This window comes from Lytechinus pictus, chromosome 3 (genome assembly GCF_037042905.1).
Source record: "Lytechinus pictus isolate F3 Inbred chromosome 3, Lp3.0, whole genome shotgun sequence".
NCBI lineage: Eukaryota > Metazoa > Echinodermata > Echinoidea > Temnopleuroida > Toxopneustidae > Lytechinus > Lytechinus pictus.
Window position 1 is genome coordinate 34,234,292 of NC_087247.1, and position 24,784 is coordinate 34,259,075.

The window sequence follows — 24,784 nt, forward strand, 5'->3', positions numbered from 1 at the left end:
AGAAGTGGGTAAATATCATAAAGCATTTGGCTATTGATATTGCACTCATATGGAGACATAAAGCAGCATTCAGGTCTGGTAAATTTTCAATGTTTGATACAGCAAACACCTGGGGTTGCCGAGAAATGAAAACTTGTGTGTTTGAAAGAAAGTCGTCACTGGCTGACTGATACATTACTTAACCTTTCCTTTTTATTTCATTCTTTGGTTGTCATTGCTATTGTATTTAGTACAATCAATATATTGTTGGTTTATGAAAATTGCAATGAAGATTTTCTGTGATTGAAAATTGAAATAATAATTGAGCTTTAAAAGTTTCCTTCATTGTGGCAAACTACATGTATACTTGACAAGCTCGAAAGAAATACCAGGTACATGTATCCGTACTTGTGAACCTGAAAAGAATGATTTTACTTCTTTCTGTAATAAGTTCTGAGAAGAACTGTTTGAAAAAAAAAGGTCTTGACATTCCTGACGTGATCTGTTTCTTTTAGAGGAGCGATACATTTTGCATGCAATGATAACTTGCCAACAACCCCTAATTTACTTGTGATTCAATATATAGAGCCTTTATTTCTTAAAAATCTCTAAAATATCTGAATCATCTTGAAATGTATATTTTCACATTAAACATTTGAAGTATTCTGTATAGTTCACATATTCAGTCACTTGCAAAATATTCCTTTCTGTATGATAAGCCCTCATATTTGGCATAACTCTCAATATATATAAATATAAATTTCCCAATCAGGAAAAAAATCTAAAATGTAATTGTGATGATAAATTACTTTGATACACATGTACGGTACTCTCGAGTCTCTACAATGTATGATAAGATTACATTACAGTTCACATCACTCTACCTTGCCTGAAATCAGGCTATGGAAATAGAATACCTATGATGTCCAGGACAGAGAGGTCCAGGGTATTAGGATCATGCATTGGATGGGACGACACGACACACACGTGTCAGTTGTTTGTCTGTTGTCTGAACAATGGATACATTGCATCAGCTTCTAATCATCATGCCAATTCATCTTGGAAAAATGTACTAATGGATCACATGAGTAGGGGTATCTTTGGATGAAAAGTACACGGGTGGCTTCTTTAAGTCCTCACAAGCCTACATTGTTGGCCTACATGTTAAAGATTCTATGAATATGATTGTCTTGCCCCTTCTAATTTTGATTATTTGTACTAAAGGGTCAATAATGTGAATTATCGTCCAATATTACGACAGAGTTGTTGTCATGGAATGTTTTTAAGCCATTAGAATTTTAATTTGGCATTTTCCAGCTGTTAGAATTCAATTTCGCATGTTGCACCCACTCTATGTAATTTTTAAATTTATTTTGAAAAAGCCCTTTCAGCACTTTAATTTACAAACATTAATGAATATGGGAAAGCTATTTTAATTGGGTGCTGGATCAAAATAGATTATGAAGAAATCAGAATCATGATTTGAATCATGATTCAAATCACGATTCGAATCATGATTCAAATCACGATTCTTGGGCAAAACAGTGGTGCATAAACGCACCTGTAGTCAAGAAGATTATCATTTGGAATGCCTATATTACCATGGTCACAACATGGACATCCATGAATTGGCCGAGATCTGATGAAACCATGGGCATGCACATTTCTACCTGCATAGATCATCTCATAGCTAGGAGGGGGGGGGGGGCACTTCCATTGACAAGTGCATATCATGCATGCCCAATCTACATTTTATTTCAAGATACGGTAAAGCATGTTACCAACAGTAATGAGGGTGTCAAAAGCACTAAAATACTGGAAAAGGTATACCGGTACTTTTCATGCAGTAACCTACATGTATGTGATTAGGGTCTGATTTTCGAGGTAGAAAACTAAAATAATATGTAAAAAGGGTATAATTTTGGGGAGAATGGGGGGTTTCTTTGTGATGTACATGTAAAGTCTCGATAAATACTTTATGGTTAGCTCCATGCCTTATGCTTGAAGAAAGCATTAGTGTGGCTCTTTGCTGGCACTGTTACATTATCATTCTGCTTGCTAAAATGATAAAATTATATTGGTACAAAATGTATGTATATACTCAACTTGTTAAGGGGTTACTCTTTCCTACTCAATACTTGTAAAGGGTGGGGTTCTATAGCTATATAATTAAGGGCGCGGTTTCATGATAACGTTAGGATTTCACCCTATTTGGGATGCATTTCCAGATCATTGAACATTCTTTTTAAAAGGACATGCATGATATCCACTGGTGAATGGTTTTGGATGTGCTACATGTAGTCTGCATGGAGACACGCTTGTTGATCAAAGTTTCAATCAGGGTCTGTGCCTGCAATGTCATCATAACTTAAAAAGTATATGGACCTAGTTCATGGAACTTGGACATAAGGTTAATCAAGTATTACTGAACATCCTGCTTTAGTTTCAGGTCACATGATTAAGGCCAAAGGTCATTTAGGGTCAATGAACTCAGAGATGTTGGGGAATCAATATCGAAATCTTGACCAAGGTTAAGTTTTTGAAATGTTATAATTTGGAAAGTATATGGACCTAGGTCATGAAACTTGGACATAAGAGTAACCATGTATCCCTAAATATATTGTGTGCGCGTTTCAGGTCGCATGACCAAGATCAAAGGTCATTTAAGGTCAATGAACTTTGGCCGTGTTGGGGGTGTTTGTTGAATTGGCACCATAACTTAGAAAGTTTATGGATCTACACATGTAATTCATGAAACATAGACATAAGGGTAATCAAGTATGTTTTGCACATTTCTTATGTCACATGATCATCGTCAAAGGTCATGTTGGGTCAATGGACATAGTATTTTATTATCATATGAATGTTTTCTTTTGTGAATAATTATTCAATAGCTGTTTTCAAAGTTACATGTAGCTCTGTTGCTATATCGAATCGCATAATGCAGGCAAGACTGCCAGAGGCGTTCCACTTGTTTGTAAATAATTTAGAAGTCATTATTCACCAAATGTTGTAAACATGCACTTTTACTCGGTCAACACGTTTTGCCCAGATATATTCCAGTTTAGCTTTATGGCAAGCTGCTGTCGGTTATTTCCACAATGTACAAGGTACCCTGAATATTGCTTGCTGCTGTTGTCACACAGCTGACCAGGGACACAATATTGAGGTCATGGTTATCTGTTACAGAACCGGGTACACAGAGATGTCTTTGTACGTGTACGGTACGTGTAGATCAGTTCGACTAGGAGCCGACACACATACATGTACACACCATGTCCTGCATAAATAATATGTTGGCCCAAGGGCAAGGCTTTGTAAATTGTTATTCAGCCTAAGTGCAAGGTCATTGCGATACTCCAGATAATGGGATGAACAGTGCATCCAGTCATTTTTTTTAATGTAGGCCTACATTCATCATTGTCGTCATTTTTGTGTGATGTTGTCCCCCATAATGATGATTCAATAAAAAACAAGTCTAGAAATCAAAAAGAGTTTGTGCAGTAAAAAAAATTACACATTTTATTGCACCCTTCTCTTGTCTCGACCTGCATGGATTTACAAGAAAGAGGAAGTATGGAGTCAAAAACAATAATTGCAATATATATTGGAATTCAGCTATTAGATATGGAACTTTTTTTCTTCATAACTTAACATCCTCACAAGAAGATAACATGCTGTGTAATGTAAATAAATGACCTATAAAACCAACCTTTTCGTCAATTGTTCTACCATTACCTTCCCAAGGTTGAATATGTACATGTGGTTGCTCATTGACCTATATTTTCATAATCCTTCAATGTTTTGTTCAGGAGGTGATGTCATTAAGCTCACATTTTATGGCCAAAAATGTAATTCAAAATTATCACTAGTTTCATCACATTATTGTATTTTGCAAAACTGAAAGAGAGTGGAGGTTTGGCATTATACATTGAAGGCCTATAATTTAGCAGACTCATTTTGTGTATTCAATGTAGTTTGTATTTCCCCTTAAAGGTTATGCAAATGCCTGTGAAAATCATCAAAGATTATTATTTCAAGTTTTTATCAATCATAAATTTAACATAGAAATTATGATAAGGATAGCTCTCAGCTTGAATATGAGGGAGCATCAGCTTCGATGAACAAACTTGCTTGAATATTCTTTTAACCATCTTTTTTGTTTGAGCTTTTTTATTTGCGATTCGAGGTTAAGGAAATCAATTGAATGCACCCTTTGAAATGAGTCTGCAGAAGGTGTTAAGGCCCCTAATGTGTGGAATGGTGACTAGAATTCAGAATATTCTTGATTCTTTTTGTCTCCTTCAGCTCACATGCCAAGCCTTCACAAACCCCATGCAGTGATCGTAATGGTTGGCTTGCCTGCCAGAGGGAAGACATATATCGCCAAGAAACTTTCCAGATACCTGAATTGGATTGGTATCAATACTAAAGGTCAGTATAAAATGGTAAACAGGAATTAACACAAGTTACATAATGATAAAAGGTATAGATGCTTTGACACCTGCCCAATAAAAAAAAACACCTTGGCTGATATTCAATTTAAAACCTATTCAAAGTATTTTAGTTGGCAAGAAATTTACTTTAATTTTCATATTCATTTAATAATTCTGTACTTCAGTAATATAAGTCAAAATATTACTGAGAAGCATTGTTACATTGTGTTATTATTGCCAGGTCCCACCAAAAGCAATACACTTCTGTGCAGCCCAGGATGACTGAGTACAAAAACCTTTACTTGTCAATGAGATTTCCAAATTATATGGCTCTAGTCTTCGAAACATTAGACAAAGTACTAAGCCAAATTAATAAATTCAAAACCAAAATTGGTTAGGTATCTTATCTCTTCAAGAAGTCTATCCCGATCAGAAAATACCAGTTATTTGCCATTGGAAGGCAAAGTACTAGCATCCCCAGGAAAAAAATTAAGAACTGCAAATTAATAGATTCTTCCCAAAACTGTGAGAAAAGAGTCAAAGAGATTTCTTCAAAGATCAGGGGGGTGTTCGCAATTCTCTATGACAGGAAATTAAGAAAAATTTTGATGTGAGAATGCACATCCTTTCCTAACGAATGCAGTCTTATAACTTAGTTTTAACACTAGTATTTAATGTGGTTCAAGTAGGTAGTAATGTACCAAGAAAATGATTGTATTTATCTCTTTAAGCTAGTACTTGTAATTCACAGAAATTTACATGATTGGGCAGATGTGAATGTGCCTACCTTCTACTTAATTGTCAACCTTTCAAATCAAGCATTTCCTTGTTGGTGTGTGTCTACTTTTCATTTAGAATCTGACCTAGTTGGGAAAAAACCCTCTGAAAATAACCCCACCAATCCTTCCACAGGCATTTCCTGCGTTTGAAAAATTACAATGACCCATTTCAAATAATTGTGTTTCAATCAGAGGTATTGTCTGATCTAAACAGGGTCATGGCCATTCAATGAATCCATTTATTCATAACAAATATTGATTTTTTTTTAATTACCCCCCCCCCTCAGTTTATTTTCTTTATATGGGTTAACTCACAAAGACTGCCATAGTGCCAAACCTTTTCATAAATCAACATTTCAGAGATCAAACAGTTACTTATATGTATAAAGCCAGTGGCTGTGTGAATTGTTTTGTTAATAGTTTTATTTTGAACTTTAATAGTAGACAACCTTGACTCTAAACATGAGCTTCATCAGGGATAATAATAAAGAAAACCTCTAATTATAATATCACCTGCCTTGTAATTTGTATACATGTTGACAGCTATTTTTTATTACACTGCCTTGGTTTATGAATTACGGTGTCAGGGCTTGCATTGTTAATATGAAATAGGGGCTTTGCTTGATTGGGACGATAGGTAATAGGCAGTGACTGCTGTAGTGTCTATGTGTTATTTTGCACACACAGTTGATTGGCTGGTGGTGGAGTGAAGGCTTTATAGCTTCAGAGTCACACCCACACATAGCTGAAACCTGTTCAGCATCCATTCAAATCTATACAATTTTTAATTTTTGTTGGGGTTGACTTGGCCTTGAAAGGTGTACTACGGACTGTAAAAAAAAGATAGGATTTGAGATTTTGAAGAAATTACATGCAAGTGAATTTAAGCAAATCGCATAAAAATTCATAAAATATTGGGAGGAAATAGTTTAGTTATTGAATTGTTATGATAAACAGTTATATTGTCATCATGAATATCCATTGAGTGAACTGATGATATTCCATCAATTTTTTTCATCTGATTTTAATGAGATTTTAAATTCTTGCTTGTTTAACTCCATTCATTCAAATAATTTTATTTTCAACCTAGAGTACCCCTGTACTAAAGTGTGCAGTCGAACACAAAGCTCTTGAAATGACCTCTGGTTAGTGCTCTATTTGCCAAGAGGTTGTGGAAAATAAATACCAAAGGAGGTCAGTTGTCTAGAAACTGACCTCAAGATGGTGTTTAACTTTCTGTACTGGCAAGGTGTATGCATAAATAAACGAAGGAAAACCAATCCTAGTCCTGAATTGACTTTTTTTTTTAATTGTTTTTCATTTGGTCAGTACTACATGTAGATTATTCCTAATTTGAATTAATAATTTTCTCTTTTTAGGTCCTTTCTAATGAATAACATAATTGTTTCGCATAATTTTCTAATCTATCCACGTTTGGAAGAAAGGAGAAGAGGGTTTTTGCAGGCAATATTTGAGTAGTACATGTAACATATGATTTTATTTTCACTAGTGTTCAATGTCGGTGAGTACAGGCGAAAGGCTGTGGGAGGAAAGAGTCCTCACGACTTCTTTAGGCCAGATAATGATGAAGCACAACAAGTAAGATTGTAAGTACATAAAACCCATAAACCTAGATGTCTATCAGCTTTTTAGGGAAGGTATTAACTCGAGGGTGGGGTGAACAGTTGTAGGTGTGTATTTTTTTCAGTGGAGTATATACCCATTTTTTTCTTGTCTCCAACCATCTCCAGTTTTCAATGTTGGCGAATATCGGCGCAAGGCGGTGTCTGGTGAAATATCCCATGACTTCTTCCGCCATGACAACATGGAGGCTTATAAGATCCGGTTGTAAGTATTCACTCTGGCAAAAATGGCTATGTTGGTGGGGGTCTTTTTAGTGCACCTTTTGGCTAGGACTCTGAAATTGGCAACACTTTTACTTCATTTCTCTTTAAACATGACAGCACTTTTTTTAATAAATGGAGGTAGGTTAGTCTTATAGCTGTAGAATAGAGCTTTCAAGAAATGGCAAGTTGCGTGTGCTATGAGAAGTGCCTTATTGCTGGTGAACTAATTAGGAAAAAGTTAGATATTTCTCTGGAAAAATTTTTGAAGAGGTATTAATTGAAATTACTCCTTTGATTGCCACCAACATGGCCAATTTGAATAAATGGACCCAGCTGCTGTTCAACATAGCACCAAATTGATTTTGTTGCCAGTCTCTCATTGTTCTTCTACTAATATTCAGGTTCTATTTAGTTTTTCTGAAAAATACATGTAGTTATTTTTACCTTTACAAGTTTCATTCAATCCCGTTTTAACCCAGACCCTGTCATAGAAAGCTTTGTGTTTGATCATACCATCAATTTAAATAGTCGACATTGCATTAATGCAAGCACTCATGTAAATCATGTGTGATTGATCATTAAGCTTGATGTTACAGGGGCTCAGGTCTGCAGCTGGATCAAGTAATGAGAAATTACCTGAAACGGAACTAGACTCAAACTGTTGTTTCATTTTTACTACACTCTAGTACTAACACAATATTTTTTTTATATCTTTTCCTTGGATAGAATGTTACGTTTGCATGATAAAGATAACATTTCAAGTTATTGTTCATTGCATGACACTGTAAGAAGTCACTTTTGTAGGAGTGGTTCACTTATCAATGGCATGTTTTATTCTCAATTATAATGTACATTTTATGTCCAATGTTTTATGTTTGCCAATACCCTATTTAACTGCCATCACTGCTTTGCTTTTATAGTTGATATAGTGTACATTTAGTCTGTGGCTAGCTTTTATATTTTGATGTATGTTCTATCATAAGAAGCAATTTCATGCAAGTTTTTACCTGTTAGAAGTAAAAACTTGTGTAGAATCTTGTGTCATACATTTTCATGCAGTTGCACATATAAGCTATTGCTTGAAGTGAGATCAAGCATTTACTATGAAGTTGAAATGTAGAATAAGGATTTGCATGCTGTTGGACTGTATATAGGTGGTTCTAATTTTTATCAGGGTTTTGTATGGAAGAAACACATTCAGGCGAAGAAGAGAGGTAAAACTTATGTTATGCATGAGTGAATAACTAAGGAAGTTGATCCTTTAACCTATTGAAAATAGATCTATTTCGACAACGAAAGCTGACAAAGTCTGTAAAAGTGCAATACATCTATTATGATTCAAATTTCTGATCCACTTCATCTCAAGTAATGTACCCGTAAACAGGGGCAGATCTAGGATTTTCGAAAGGGGGGGGGGCACATTTTTCTGAAGAGAATTAGAAAAGCAAAAAAATAAGGACATTCTGTCCACACAAAAAATTGACAAAAAAAAACCTTTCAAAAGGGGGAGGGGTACACTTCTGTTTTAACCATATTTTTACATTACAAATTTTAATTGTGCCTCTCAAGGGGGTAATAAGTGTTTCACTTGTGACTTGCTAACAACATATTTTCAGTTTGGAGGATTATAAGAATGTTATGTGATGCTTCAAGATTATAGATTAAATGTTTCTTTCCTTCTATAAATGATGCTACTCCTCATTTTATAGTCAGCAATTGCTATTTCTAAATTTTTCTTGATCTTAGTATGGCCTTGATCTAGTTGACATATATGTTGACTACCTTTATTTTCAAAATATTTGTTATGCCCATTTCATAGTGAGTTCTTCCCTGTTACCTGTTAAAATTCACCACTTAACTTTGTGAGCATGCATCCCTTCACTTATCTGGTGACCCTATGAAGAGAAAAGTATCCTTTCAGACTACCTTCTCTTTACCAATCAAAGTAGGACCCTTTTATGACAAAGCTATGCTGGAAGTACAGCAGGCTGGTGTTTTAGGACATAGGCTTTGTAATTATCTAGTTGCGGGTGGGGGGGGCAGAGAGTTCAATTTTACCTTTGACGTCATGAAGTGGTGAAATTTGTAGCACCCCTTTGACGCTGCTAGATTTAAGTAGCAAAACAACTTCCTCATCCAACTTCACCACCGTGCGAGGTGGAGAAGTTACCCTCCTACATGTAAGTTTCAATGGGGGGAAGTTTGTATCTTAGCCTTTCATACTGTGCCATTTAGTTCCTTTCATCATCCTGCTTTCATTCTTTCCCCCTTTCATTTAAACAATAAAGAGCTCACTATGAAATGCCTGGATGATGTTTTCACTTCTGCTTTATGTTTGCTCTCAAAGAATTATAACAGATACTTTTCAAGAATGTTTTGTTCTAGTTTCTGTATTATTTTTTTCAATTTTCTTACCTTTTTCTGGGGGGTGGGAGGGGTGGGGTGGCTCTGCTCCTGTTGATAACATCGCCCTGCATAGTCGATCACGTCTTTGGTTTAGGCCGAGTTTGGGACAGCTAAGGTGGCTCTCAATCTAGGGGAATGTATGTTGCTTCTACACACATGGAGCTTTGCCTGAAGGGCAAATTCTCTAATTCCATGCCAAGATAATGGCAATTCCACCTCCTATTATTTTGTCATTTCATTAAAACTGTATTAAATATTTGGCAATAAGTCATGAAAATGGATAACAAGATTGTTCACATTGTGCACCAACTGGCTACTATATTTACTTTTGATATCTGTAATTTAATATAACACACATGAAAGTGAAAAAAAAACAGATTCTTTAAACTTGATCTCAATGATGATCTACTTTCATCATTATTGCCAATTTTTTTTATAATCTATCTGCAGATATTTCATGCTTTTTTAATGTGGAATAAAAACTTGGATTACCAGGGTGATTATCTGTGCAGCGTTAACAGATTTTGTGTTATCTGATTCTGAGTGGAATATCTGATCCACCAATGAAATTATGTGTAGTACGTGTAGCAAACTTTAGCCTTGGAGGCACTGGGATTCGACAGAATCATTAATTATTGTAAGGGCAGATTTGAAAACAGAATTAACTTGGCCTATCTTTTATTGCTTTGATTTTCTACTTATACCATTCTTGCCCACATGTTACCTGTCATTGTTTGAACATTTTTATGTGTTGAAACAATAGAGGTTGCTTGTGTGGGAAAAATATAGTTTCTGTTTCACCTAGCTTTATGTTAATTTGACATTTTGCGTTTTCAGTAGTGTCACAAAATTACAATAGTGATATTCCAATTTGATTTTTATGGTGCCAAATGGTCACTCATTTTCAGACAATTTTATATCCTTCATAAATGACTGATAATACTAGAGACAGCCATCTGATTTGAATGACCTGATGGGAAATTGGCAGGTAGTGATGCGAGATTGTGACTAGTTGTATTTGTGTAGCAATCAGGCTTTAACGGAAATTAATCAGGATGTAGAATTCTTTTACCCTATAATACAGCTATCTTGCAGACTGAATTATACGTAGCTAACAAAATTCTCCTACATGTGCAAATCTAAAATACCCCCCTTCCCTTCTCTCTCTTTCTGATACAGTCAGATTGTCCTCTTAATTGTTATTGAATTATTTGTAAAATTTTGATAGGTTTCCTCAATTGTGACAATTTATTATGTGAAGATTGTTATCCTTTTAGATGCAGGTAAAGGCTTTGTGTTTTAGGTTTACTTTGTAGTTATTGTAATTTGATTACAACATGTTAAATCAAACAAGTCAATGATAATTGATCAGAAGAAAAAGAAATTATACCCATTTTGTTGCTGTAGAGGGAAAGTAATAACTAATCATTAGCAATATGACAAAACAATGAATAAACAAAACAAAATAAACAAAATACAATACATGTACCTTAATATTCATTGAATATGAATAATTCTGTGTGAAATAACTTTTTGTCATCTTTTTATGTTATTTGTTGCAGCCTTGTTAAAAGTAACAATGTCTTCTTTTTTCTTTTTTTTAAATCTCAGACAGGGTTTTTTCAAAGGTGTTTCCATTTTTGTGATATAGTATTATTTACTTGTAGAATATATCATTGTTATGATTCATAGTGTACAATAAAAAGTGACCTTCTTCATGGAGCATGATTTTTTTTTTTGAATTCCTGTTTATTTATTCACAAACTCTGCCAATTTGGAATAACAAGGAGTCCAAACTTATTGACAGGCTTGTATTGTAATAATTACAGGGTCAAGGATAAATTCAAGATCAAAACAATTATCACTGCTCAAAATCATGTTATTCTTAGTTTAGACTGGTGGAGGTGGGGTGAACATATATATATATGTAGCAGTACAGTAATTACTTGATTTTTATGTCAATGTAATAGAAAAATTAAAAAAAAAGTTTAAATAACTGTTTTTCAGAGTGGCAGGGTTAAATTATTGGCCTACTTACACTTAAATATATATTTCTTTCTCTAGCGTTTACAGCTATCAACTTTGCATCATATCAAGATTACCATATTGCTATTATTTTTACCTTGATCAGATATGATTTGTAAACCCACTTTCATGGCTTGCCACAGATTGTAGTTTTTTATTCTTTGTACAAACAGCTAAACTGCTCTGAGTCTTCATAGAAAACAGACAGATAGCACCCTTGTGCAAAGGATTAAATGACATCAAAATAATAAGTTGGGTATTAGCCAGGAAACATGATTTCACCTTTTTTTACCATATTTTGTCAATTTGCCTCCAATTCAAGGATCTCATCATAAAATGGCAAATACTAGATTGTCATTGGGACATTGCTTCCTGAAAAAGTCCTTCTCATCTGGAATTCTGCAGGAAATAACTGATTGAATTGGTTTCTCGTTATTTTTGACTACCATATTGTACACCAAACAAGGAAATGAATTATAGAATATTACCGTTAAACTTGGCATTCATTTAGATTTTACTATATCCTATTGACAGTAATATTCAACATGTCATTGAGTGTGAGGAAGGTAAACCTTGGTACTCAATAGGTGTATTAACATTTCACACCTCCCCAATCAGAAGAAATTATTTAAGTCTGAAAATTCTTGATAATTTATTTTGCACATTCCAACCTGCCTCAAGCAGATGTAGTAACTTTCTTGTGTTTATGACCCAATAACAAGACTCACATTTGAAAGCAAAGATTGCTTGCAAATCCATGTTTTGGAGTTGCATCAAAATGAAAGTTTTCATGATTCGCTATATTGCTGCAAATATTCCTGTGACCTTGAGGAAAATCCCTGTGAAAATTCTTAGAAGTTTAACTTTGAAAAGTGTCCACTAATTTGCAGGTATTTTTGCAGGATAATGTACTTAAACTTGACACTGGCAAAATACCAGGTATTTTTCATCATTGGGTTGGTGTGAAATTAAATATGAAGGCCATCGCAAGCTGAATGTTATGCACTATGCAAACTTATGCAACATGAAGTGTAAATATTTTCACCTGTTTGAGGTGTCTTTCTTGAGAAATTCAGTGTCCAAAGTCCAAACAGAAAGTCACACAAATAAAACTACTTTACTTTGAAAGATGATTGTACAAGTAGGTACCAAGATGTATCATTGATATTTCATACTGTCCAGTAATAGTAAAATGCAGATTGTCATTTAGTTTGCATGAAATTATGAATGGGCTTTTAGGCTCGACTGGATTTGATATACATTAAATCAGTATTTTCACAATTGAACTGTACATGTATATCTAAAGCACTTCAAAATATTTGATGGCACTTCCTTTCATCTTTAGTTGTAGTCCAGATGCTGGACCTTCGAGATTTTGTTTTCCTTCACACACTGCGCTCTAACCACTGTTCGCTTTTCCCCATTGATCGCGCGATCCCCTAATTTGCCCTCCTACCGAAGATGCTGGACCTTCGAGATTTTGTTTTCCTTCACACACTGCGCTCTAACCACTGTTCGCTTTTCCCCATTGATCGCGCGATCCCCTAAATTTGGGGATCGCGCGATCAATGGGTTAGTGCAGTGTGTAGGAAAAGTGAGCAGTGGTTAGAGCGCAGTGTGTGGAGGAAAACAAAATCTCGAAGGTCCAGCATCTGGACTACTTTAGTTGGTGAACGATGAAACTGATCTATTACAGGTGTGAAGCAGGTGAATTCTCACCTGAAATTGATCAATATTGACATCAGACTTGACATATTCTCACTAGAAATTGAATACCATTTTCATTTTATTTTTTAAAAATGTGTTGCCAAATACTGGTCTTTGTAACTTACAGATTGGAATTGCTGTGAATTAGGAATGAAAGGAACAGATTATTGATTTATTTCCCCCCCCCCCCCCCCAAAGCTATTTAAAGTTGTGTGTTATGATGATATAAACACTTATTCACAATAATGCTTGCTTGTGAATGGGGAAAGCAGTGTACAGTTAACATAGGTTTTTGTCTGATCTTTTCTTTTTCAAGTCAATGTAACTTCATCTTTATTTTCTGTTGCCATTAATTCACATTAATTTCATAAAGATTGCCTTGTGATAGACTTCTAATTTTCTAATCCATAAAGAAATGATGCATTATTTTTGTAATTTTATTTGTTTTTTATTTACTTTTTATATGGAGTTAACTTTATTTCAATCCATTAAGAACCTAATATGAATGCAAGACAAAGGGCTATGGAAAATTCAGATGCCATAGGTCAGGAATAAGCTTTAGAGATCTATTTGATAGATACAATCAAGCTGAATTTATTAAAATGGAATATTAATGAAGGCAAGAGAGCTCAAGATGTTGGTGATAACAGTATTCTTTGCTCAGTGAATTCAACTTAGCAGATTGTATCTGTATCTCTAAAACATGGGCTTCCATCTAGAGATGGAAAATTAATTTGATTTGAAGTAGGCGAGTAGAATATTTAATTATAATACCTTCCAATCAGAGTGAAGTTGTATTTCATGTAGTCTGCATATTCATACCCTATCAATAAAAAACTTCAAGAAAAATGGCATTGGACCTTTTATGTTCAGAATCATAAAAACTGTGAGACTGCAATATTTTTACTTAAGCTCTAACTTTCAAAATATAATGAAACCCTGTCTTCATGTAATTTGAAATGGGATTCAATGGCCCGAATTCACAAAGGTGGTTTTAAAACAATCGGTTGAATCCATGGTTTATGTAGATTTTCTGTATAAATAACACTTTTTTACTACGTATATTAAAAAATGTCCAATGCTGATGCGCGCTTTTGTCACAGTGCGCCAAATTGATGCCTGTTGCCATGGTTAAATACACTATTGTATTCATGAGTCCACTGTGTGAAGAGTGGACTCATTAATTCAAAACAGTGGACTCAAGAATGAAATAGCGTGGATAACCACGCCAACAGGCGCCAATTTGGCGCACTGTGACAAAAGTGTGCATTAGTATTGGACATTTTTTTTTATATACGTGGTAAATAAGCGTAATTATTACTGGAAATCTGCATAAACCATGGGTTCAACCGATTCTTTTAAAAAACCTTCTTTTTGAATGTGAGCCTACATGTAAGTATAGTAATTTATGCATCTTTATTTCATGGAAACTGGTAGTAACAAGGTATTCCTATAATTTGTATAAAATTTAACTGCAAATAGTACAATACCTGAATCCAGTTCATTGCAATGTCTGGCGAGCTTGCAGGATCTGCTGATTTTGTTTTGAGAGTAGTAGACCAGTATATAAAATTCAATTCCAAATTTAATACAGAAATTATTACTGTCAGATCCTGTTTTGATTGGTAGCTAATATGATACTGTGGTTTGCTGCAGTAATTGGAGCTAACTGAAATTTAAAGTTGTGAAAATTGGAAGCTAATAATATTTCCATGATGGTGATGACAGCAAATGGTATCCCAATCATCATATTAAAAAATGTGTAGACCTACGCAGTGCAGTAGAACTAAATCTTACATTAAACTAACACCTTCCCTGAGAGATATCACACTGCAAGATATTGTGAAAATATCTTTGATTAAACCATAGTCTAACTGATTATATTTCATGCAACATTACAGTATGTTTCGTCTAGAACATTTATCTTTGAATTCATGTGTATACACATTTTATGATGATGAGCTTGGCAGAAGAATGTCAACACATTTGTTTTAAGTCAACAGAATAACCAAGAACAGTTAAAGATATTGCATCTTCTTTATTGTTAGTTCAGCTCATAACAGGCCTACAAATTTTGTAGCAGAGATTGATGTGCTTACCCATTGAAAGGTCACAACATTTTCACTGAGAATGCAACTAATTTATTTTTGCTATCAATTCATCTGTTTGTGCCATTCAAGACAGGGCTTATGATAATTTGTTTTTCCTATTGGCTCCGCAGCAAGCACCTGAGCCAGATGTTGAGTTTTTTTTCCTATATCAACCTGCAGCATGTCATTCATGTCATACACTGCATTTGAAATGATTATTTTACACATGAAAAGAGATAGTCTTAATTTGAATTGCTGATTATAAAGAACAAACCTTCTACAGCAAGGAGGGGAAGAAGATTTTCTTATCTTTATCTACCTTAAATCAGAAGTGCTGGATTATGATAAAAATGATTTTTTTTTTAAATCTTGCACATTAACTTCTTGAAGCTTGTCAAAGACAAATATTGACTATGGTATATCACAATATGAGTTGAAAATTACGCAAGTGATCCATGAAGTTTTAGGCCTATATTATTTGGACAATGCTTTGTATTGCACTATGAATGAGTGAATCCATAGGGTTACTTGAATGTTCCCAATACAATCTTGGTCTTGAGACTTGAAGCAATTTCCAACAGTTATAGCATAAAGATTAATGCAAGTCAATGGTACCTCTTCAATCATGAGAGAAATAAAACACTGGGTTTTTTTTCCTAGAAACCAAACAATAAGCATTCATGTCTCCCAGGTATCATATAACCTCTGCATTGCATTGGGATGATATATTGATGGATGTTATGTCTTCTGTTCCCTGTCTAGGCAATGTGCCAAAGAAGCCCTGGAAGATATGGCAAACTGGTTAGAGGAGGATGGGGAAGTAGCGGTAAGTAGCAATAGTTCATTAAAGGACCCCTTTCTCACTACTTAATCTGATCTACAGTAGGAAAGGGTGTAATGGAAAGTAATTAGATTGATCATTATAAAAAGAAAATTATGTGAAATCTCTCTCTTGCCGTGACATTATACCATTCTATTTCAAACATGAATGGAGTACAGTTTAAGTAATCAACCCAGACAGAATTAGATGTGTTATTTTCAATATCTACATGTACATGAATTTAATCTATGATGGCTTTATTATTCAATCATTTATTAAAGTGATTCGGTGCAAAGGAAACTGATTTCTGAGGTCTTGTAGTTCATGGGTAATATTACATGAAAAGAGGACATAAGGAATCTTGCTTTAATGGAAAATTTGGGAAGGAGGCTTTAATGAGGATACTTTAAATATAAATTATTTGAAGATAGGTGAGTTAAAGAGTTGAAAGTGGTGCTCAAAGTAAAGACTATGAGCTAGGGGTTTTGAACATCTTTTGTTTTTTCCAAAGCCATTGCCAAATGATAAAGCACTGTCATGATAGAGAATGAGATTCTTCATTCATTTGAATTACTACTTGCTTCCAATTGCCATTAGTTACAGGAAGGAATTCCTGGGTAATTACCACTTACTTTTTGGAAAGGAAAACATTGATATGCATACAACATCATTATTGTGTCTATATATCAAAGCAGAAATGCAAAGTCACCGTACAGTTTATCTTTTTTTTTCTGTATTAGTATACTATTTTTTTTTCTGAGTTGGTAGACTGCTGATAATTTACCATAAGGCAAATTTGCTTATGTGTACTTCAGATATTTACATGTCATACTTTCGGTCACAAAATGCAATGTCATTCTCGATTGTATTAAACATGAAGGAATATTTTATGTCTTTATATTTACATCCTTAAAGGTATTTGATGCAACCAATACTACACGGGACAGAAGAAAGATCATCCTTGATTTCTTAGGAGAGAGGCAGATCAAGGTAAAACAATTATTCAATCAACCATTGCACCTCTTTTGTGTGTCTTTGTATTCAATAATTATATTTTTCACTGAATTTGATTTTAAGAAAATATGAAATTATTTGTTTGCCAGTGAAATCACAGTTACAAGTAGGAAAGGAATGTGATGTACATTCATTGAATATTTATCTTTTGGAAAATATGTAAAATTACAAAGTACAACAATGTAAGTTTTACTCATATTCTCTGATTGACAGCCAAGTAGTTTGTTTAAGGAAAAACTCAAGTGGTTTTGACAATAAACTCTTTTGAGCTTCTTAACGGCCTGAACTATGTAACATCACATTGTTGTCAGGAAAATTGTAATTCTATAGGTTTGTATGTAGAATGAAAGAATCTTTTTTTTATTTCCATAGTATGAATTATATTTTTTTTTTCAATTTGCAGTAAAAAATGGCACTGATTCAGTGCTTATTCAGATGGAAATCAACTCTTCACTAAGTCTCTTATTGGACCTAACTTGCTATGTCAGGAAAAGTTGTTGCACATTATCTGAATGCAGATAAAATGTGAAAGTTTTGTCAAATAAGCAAAAAATAAAATATGGCAAAAAAATAGTGAAAAGCTGTAGATTTCAACTATCCAAGCTTGAAGGAAAAGACATTTATGATATGATAGAAGTGAATAAAGTAAAATACATAATCTAAAAAGCAGAAATATCACCCAGTTTTTCTGTGTATAAACCTATGGAATCACAGCGCTTCTAATGCAACATAACGTCACGGTCTTGAGGCTGTTAGAAAGCACACAAAACCCTATTTTCTAAGCTTGATAGTAGGAGTTATTCTTAAGCAAAATACTCAGCTGGTAAGCGATTAAAATGAATAAAGCTTGCAATACTGTTTTTGGTAGTTTATAAGCTGTCAACTGATATGTGAATAGTGAATTTCACTTTTGGATCTGGTCTGGGTCTTTAATAGTGTAGACACAAATTACTACTATGTGGATAATGGCAACTCTCCCCTTCGCTCTCTCCCCAGAGAGGTAGTTATTTTGAGAATATTGAATTATGGGTTATGCTTTCTGATGAAAGCCCAAATTGAGTTTAGGACGGTCATCTGTCTTGTCCTCATTTCATGATGACTTTGTTAAACTGTTTCCTACTGGAACCAGGTGGTTCCTGCTCAAGGCATATCAATAGGAATTACAGAATTCAGAAGTCGATGGGTCAATAGGTTTGGATGTTAATTGGGAATTTAGATAACTGATGGACTTTTCTTTATATTCTTTGTACAATATTTCACGTACCCAAATATTGGTGTGAGATCATTGTTAGTTGAGATTAAAGTCATGAAGTCAGAAAAGAAAGGAATAAAAGCCAATGAATTATTTACCAGTGTGTTTGTTTTCTTCATTTATGCAATAAAAATGTTTTATTAAAATTTCATTTCATGTTTTTATCTCTTCAGTGTTTCTTTGTGGAATCGGTGTGTGATGATCCTGAGACTATACAGTCTAATATCAGGGTAAGTTGCCTCTTCCTTATAATCTTCAATCCATAGATTTTCTTTTCATCAGGGTTTAGAGCCCACTTATTCAACCATGTGGTGTTGGAAATTTCATCTCCCCAATGTCAACTTTTCAAGCATTTTTTTCTGTGTTTTTTGGTTCTCCAGTTATGTCTCATTTTAATGAATAGAAACTTGAGAGCCTTCTTGCACTCTTGCCACATCTTCAAATTATTCTCAACATAACCTGTGCTACTTCGAACAGTCCTAAAAATTCAAAGAAGACTATTCTTCATTCTCTCATAAAGAGATATCCTGCTCATCCACCTATCTTTTCTCATCTCAATTTCTCCATGTACTCTACACTATACCATTTCAATGCCCAGGTCTTAGATTCCATACATCATGTATTTTTCTGTTACACAAGCATTGCTCATATTCCCTTTCACTCTTGGGAGAGGAAAGCCTAGAGGTAAGGAATGGAGTTCTTGAAACTTTAATCAAAAGCTTTGTATCGTCATAGTGACAGCTGTTGTCTCTCCTCCTACGACAACCAACACACCTCTCAGAAAGCAGAACTTTCTTATATTACCATACATTTTATCATACTTGTCAATTTTAGAAATTATGCAGTATGATTATAAATAAAATAATGATAAATTCTTTGATCTTTTTTTTTTATAGGAGGTGAAACTAAACAGTCCTGACTACTACGACATCAACAAAGAGAAAGCAATCAAAGACTTCTTACAGAGAATAGAACACTATAAGGAGACATATCAATCGCTCTCAGATGACCATGATAGGTAAATAGCACTCTTAAGTCATTTTATGAGTTATATTCATTTAATGAATATTGCATAAAGTTGTTATCTGTGCATACAGACATTTGGCAAATTAATGACCTTTGCTGCATGCCTTGGGAGATTTGTGTTTTGCACCCAGAGACCTAAGCAAAATATGCGTGCCTTGAGCAAGCGGTAGCCGATTGAATTATTTAAAATTTCATGTTATTTTTAAAGGAGGGTATGTATTTTGTCAAGATATGTTGATGTACTATGAACTTGTGTATATTTTTCCAATCATAAAATTTACAAAAATAGAAGTGTCAAGTACACAGGTTGTACAATATAGCTGTAGATGTGAGGATGTAGCAATGATCTCTCTCTCTCTTATGGTAGAATCATTTTTTAAATTTTCATCCATAGAAATTTGTCCTATATCAAGATCATCAATGTTGGGGATCGTTTTCTTGTCAATAAAGTCAGTGGTAAGTTTAACGTTCACTATTTTTATACAACATTAGATATGTGGAAATAGCTTTTAAACCTGATCTGTTTCTAGCATATGAATGTTTTGTCTGCTTCATAGTGTAAACAATTATTCAAAATGGGGTAAAAGGCTTATCTCTGTTTACACCAAATTTTTAGAAGTGTTATTACCAAGTGTAGTATGTATACCAATGTATTCATGAAACTTTATTCAGTGAAACCCTGATTCAGTGAAAACCTAAATTATGTGTAATCTATATGCAACCTTGAGCTAAATAGTTGAGAGTTTGTTCAGATATCTAGTTCTACATATCACAATGCATTTATAATTTGATTTTAAAGATATCTTTATTACACTCAATATTGCATAAAAATTGTTCGACCACTGCTGCGCTTCATGGTGAACTGTTGTCCTTTTACTCATGGTTCATTGATAGTGAATAAAAGAAGTTGCCTTGTTCATTATTATGATTTGGCCAAACTTCAATCATTGTTCAATATGTAGATATGATCCTGGTTCATGAAAGTGGGTATCAGCATATGTACATATCTGAAGTACATGTATATATGTTTATGAGAATATTTAGAGAAAAGTGACATTTATGGGATAAAAGTGTTAATTTTGCCTTTCTTTTCTGACAGGTCATATTCAAAGCAGGGTAGTCTACTATCTCATGAATATTCACATCATCCCAAGAACCATCTACCTGACAAGGGTGAGTTATTTTCATCTTGAGCTAAGTCTGTGAATCTTAGTATTAAAATACTTTGTTTCGACAGACAAATGAATTTTTGATTTCAAAAGACTTTCCAGAATGTACACATTGTCTATCAAGGGGTATTCTTCATTAACTTGAATAGAATTTAGTTTTTTGGCCAAGATTTTAAATGTAATTGCTATGATAATTCTTCCCCTTGCCTCTTTTGGTGGAGTCATAATCTCACTACCTCTGCTCTGATTTAAACCCTATCAAAGGAACATTCTGATCAGACAAAAACTTGAAGGTGCTGCTCCTACAATCCTATGTCAGAGTATAACATTCCAGCACTGCTGATAGTAACATGTACAATATAGAGAGGTAAAACAGTGCACTGCTACATGTACCTAGTCTGCATTTGCACTATTTTATCATACATGGAATGAATCATTAAAAAATAATAAAGCTTAAAGACCCCAACTAAAAAACTCTTGTTCTCTTTCCATCCCTTCAGCATGGTGAGAGCAAGCACAATCAGAAGGGTCGGATCGGTGGCGATGCTAACCTATCTGAGAGGGGATGGGCGTATTCTAAGGCTCTAGGAGAGTACATGTCATCACAGAACCTTCAGGATCTCAAGGTCTGGACCAGTCGGCTCAAGAGGACCGTCCAGACGGCATCCAGCATCGACGTCGCCATTGAGCAGTGGAAGAGCTTAGATGAACTCGATGCTGTAAGAATTACATTTTGAATTATTGAGTGTGAATTGAAATTTATACAGTTTGAGTAAAATCTAAAAATACTGTAACCATTTAAAAAATAATATAGGCCTATATATACACAAAAGGATTGTAAAAGTTGTTTATAAATTGTAAGATTGATCTGTGGTCATTTTCAACTTGTTACAAAACCTTTTATGAAAGAAACTTCAGAAAATAAGGATTGACTAGGGCCATTTAATGGGATGTTAAAAGAACTTGCAATTCATTGCTAATTTGCAAAATAATTGGTAATCTATATCTTGCAACAGAAAATGCAGATTGATTTACCTTAGTAGAAATTTTATCTTTTAATTGTGTTTGCAGTTGATATTTGTGATCGATTGAAAAAGATTTTTTCGCAACAACTTCATAGTGAATGTATACAGACAATGTTGTAAAGATATGTTTATATTATATATGCAGGGTGTTTGTGATGGTCTATCATATGAAGAGATCCAGGCAAGACATCCAGAAGAGTTTGCTTTGAGAGATCAAGACAAGTTCCATTATAGGTACCCAATGGGAGAGGTAAGCTTAATACATTTCCATTTAATCATTTTTTACATAAATGTACAAAGATAATTGGAACATGAAAATCCATAATTTCTGAATATTTCCCAGTTTCCAACATTTATCTATAAATTTATAATACCAAAATGTAAAATTCTGACATGATTCAGCCCTGATTATAAAAATGAAGTGGGTTGGTTGTTTTCTCATGTGAAATTTCCCTAAAATACTTACAACTTTTGCTGTGTCATTGCAAACAAAACAGAGACAGAAAGATGTGAATAAGCTATTAAATATATGCTTTATAAAGCAGTACATATTTCATGTCAAAGTATTAGTACTCTCTGAGTGTTAATGAGGTTTCTCATGCATACCAGGTAAAAGAAAGATACTTGAAAGTAGATGATTTTAACCCAAAACACTCAAATGGAGCAGCCTATGATAGATGTTCCCTTTATATAGATTGTGGTTTACATAAAAGCATTTACCCGAAAATGTCATCCATTCAGTGTGTTGATCCTCTTTTAATGAATTATTCATTTGATTACAGTCATACCAAGATCTTGTAGCCAGGCTAGAGCCAGTTATCATGGTGAGTTTTGACATTGAACGAGTGTGCCTCAGATAGATAGCACTATATATTCCTATTCATATCATTTCTGTTATAGTGTTTCTGACATCGCATTATTTGGTGATGATTATTTTTTTTTTATGTATCTAGGTTTGAAGAAAAAATGCAGAAATTTTGAATGAAATTGGTGTTGAAGTATTCTCTCTTGACTTAAAAATCAACCTATAAATTGTATACTTAAAATTCATCAAATTAGTTTTAGTTGATTAACTTTATGACTTAAGAATATAAATAAATAACAACTGCATAGCTTAACACTATTCAGCCACACAAATATTTTCTTTGAACAGCAAAATGCAATACATTTCCGTATCATGATCAGTGACAATGATTTTACATTTGATTATGAGAGGCTTGTATTCAAATATGAATTGTATTTAACCATTATTTGAAACAGATATCAATTTCTGACCATAAATAATACTCTTTAACATGATCTGTTATTTTAGGAGTTAGAGAGACAGAAGAATGTACTAGTAATCTGTCATCAAGGAGTCATGAGATGTCTTCTAGCATACTTCCTTGATAAAAACTCAGGTAACAATTATCTTTCATTTGTACTGAATAAAAATTTACAGCTAATACACTGGTATTTCATGTTAGTCACAAATGTAGCAAAATATATATTTTTTTTTTAAAGGAAATGCTCATAAAATAATTTATTTGGCTATTAGTATTAAATGATTGTGTATTTTATCTACGATTTTCTGTCTTTCCTTCTTTTTTTTTTTTGGGGGGGGGCTGATTAAAATATTTTTCAGATATCAGATTTGATATACAGAGTATTTTACATTCCTTCCTCTTTTTAAAGTATTGAATTACAATATTCTTTTGAAATTCATTATTTGCATAATGTATTATTTTCATTTGATTTTTTTTTAACAGAGGAACTTCCATACCTGAAGTGTCCACTGCACACAGTCATAAAACTCACTCCTGTGGCCTATGGTAAGTTTACAAGATAATATAACCATTTCAATAGAACTACAAGAACCTCTACAATACATTTACATGCATGTTTCTCTTCCTAATCGTTAACATAATCCTGGGGAGCATTTCATCATTTTTCTGCTTTGATATTTTATTTTGTTAAAGGACAAGTCCACCCCAACAAAAAGATGATTTGAATAAAAAGAGAAAAATCCAAAAAGCATAACACTGAAAATTTCATCAAAATCGGATGTAAAATAAGAAAGTTATGACATTTTAAAGTTTTGCTCGATTTCACAAAACAGTTATATGCACATCCTGGTGGGTATGCAAATGAGGAGACTGATGACGTCATACACTCACTATTTCTTTTGTATTTTATTATATGAAATAGGGAATATTCTATTTTTCTCCTCATTATCAAATGAAACAACGATTAATTCCTCCCTGAATATGTGGAATGAGCATTGTTTAATACTATATGATTCAGTCAAGTTGGTCCTTATTGTCAAATCTATAAAAAATGAAATATTGTATAATTCAAACAATAAAAAACAAAAGAAATAGTGAGTGGGGGACATCATCGTCTGTCTCATTTGAGTTGTGCATATCACTGTTTTGTGAAAAATAAGTAAAACTTTAAAATGTCATAACTCTCTTATTTTTCATCCGATTTTGATGGAATTTTCAGCGTTTTGCTAGTTTGATTTTTCTCTATTTATTCAAATAAACATTTTTCTGGGGTGGACTTGACCTTTAACATAACCCTGGGGAGTGTTTCATCATTTTTCTGCTTTGATATTTTATTTTGCTTATATTTCCTGGGGGTTTTCTCATAACATGGAAAGTATATCCACCATTGAAAGGTTTCCTTTAATTCTCAAGCAATTTGAAATGCTCTCCTTCGCTTCAAAATCTGCTGAAAATTATAAATTTTTACTGTAACAATTAAAGTCTTAAATTCGTAAAGTTTTATTGATCAACAAGTACATGACAGATATTTGTTGATTTAAGTATTAAGTTGCATGGAGGAAGAATACCTGATTTGAGACAATTTTGGTTCATGAAAAATGTTTCCCTTCCCAACTTCAATTGTAAAACCAAGAAGTAGAGTTAGAATACTGAATGATTGTTTGTTTTAATCTTTTCAGGTTGTCGGGTAGAAACTGTGACGTTAAACATCCCAGCAGTAGATACGCACAGACCTAAACCTGAAGTAAGTAAATTTCAAATAATTTTTGCTCTTTACTCATTATTTATCAAATATATTGTATTCTTAAGCGCATCTAATCTACTAGAAGGGATTGTCCAGTGTTCAATGGATTTAAGGTTAAAGTGTTTTGATGCGGCTTATTGCTTCACTGCCAATATCATGTACTAATCATTTCCTAACTTACATATTACACCTTCAGTGAT

General features: G+C 33.7%; 1 protein-coding gene across 4 annotated transcripts in view; it reads left to right on the forward strand.

Moving 5' to 3' along the window:
* Positions 1-24,784, forward strand: part of LOC129257392 (6-phosphofructo-2-kinase/fructose-2,6-bisphosphatase-like) — a 39,823-nt gene that overhangs the window by 4,226 nt on the left and 10,813 nt on the right. For 2 of the 4 annotated variants that reach the window (XM_054895700.2, XM_064096882.1), the window contains exons 2-15: positions 4,288-4,413; positions 6,946-7,042; positions 16,032-16,095; positions 17,005-17,079; positions 18,529-18,585; positions 19,252-19,373; positions 19,776-19,837; positions 20,481-20,554; positions 21,051-21,269; positions 21,721-21,825; positions 22,358-22,399; positions 22,888-22,975; positions 23,324-23,386; positions 24,520-24,584. In XM_054895700.2, the coding sequence (XP_054751675.2) occupies positions 4,288-4,413; positions 6,946-7,042; positions 16,032-16,095; positions 17,005-17,079; positions 18,529-18,585; positions 19,252-19,373; positions 19,776-19,837; positions 20,481-20,554; positions 21,051-21,269; positions 21,721-21,825; positions 22,358-22,399; positions 22,888-22,975; positions 23,324-23,386; positions 24,520-24,584 (1,259 nt within the window). Of the gene's footprint in view, positions 1-4,287; positions 4,414-6,704; positions 6,802-6,945; positions 7,043-16,031; positions 16,096-17,004; positions 17,080-18,528; positions 18,586-19,251; positions 19,374-19,775; positions 19,838-20,480; positions 20,555-21,050; positions 21,270-21,720; positions 21,826-22,357; positions 22,400-22,887; positions 22,976-23,323; positions 23,387-24,519; positions 24,585-24,784 lie in introns of all 4 variants that reach the window. The other 2 variants (XM_054895699.2, XM_054895701.2) reach the window with 1 other exon arrangement.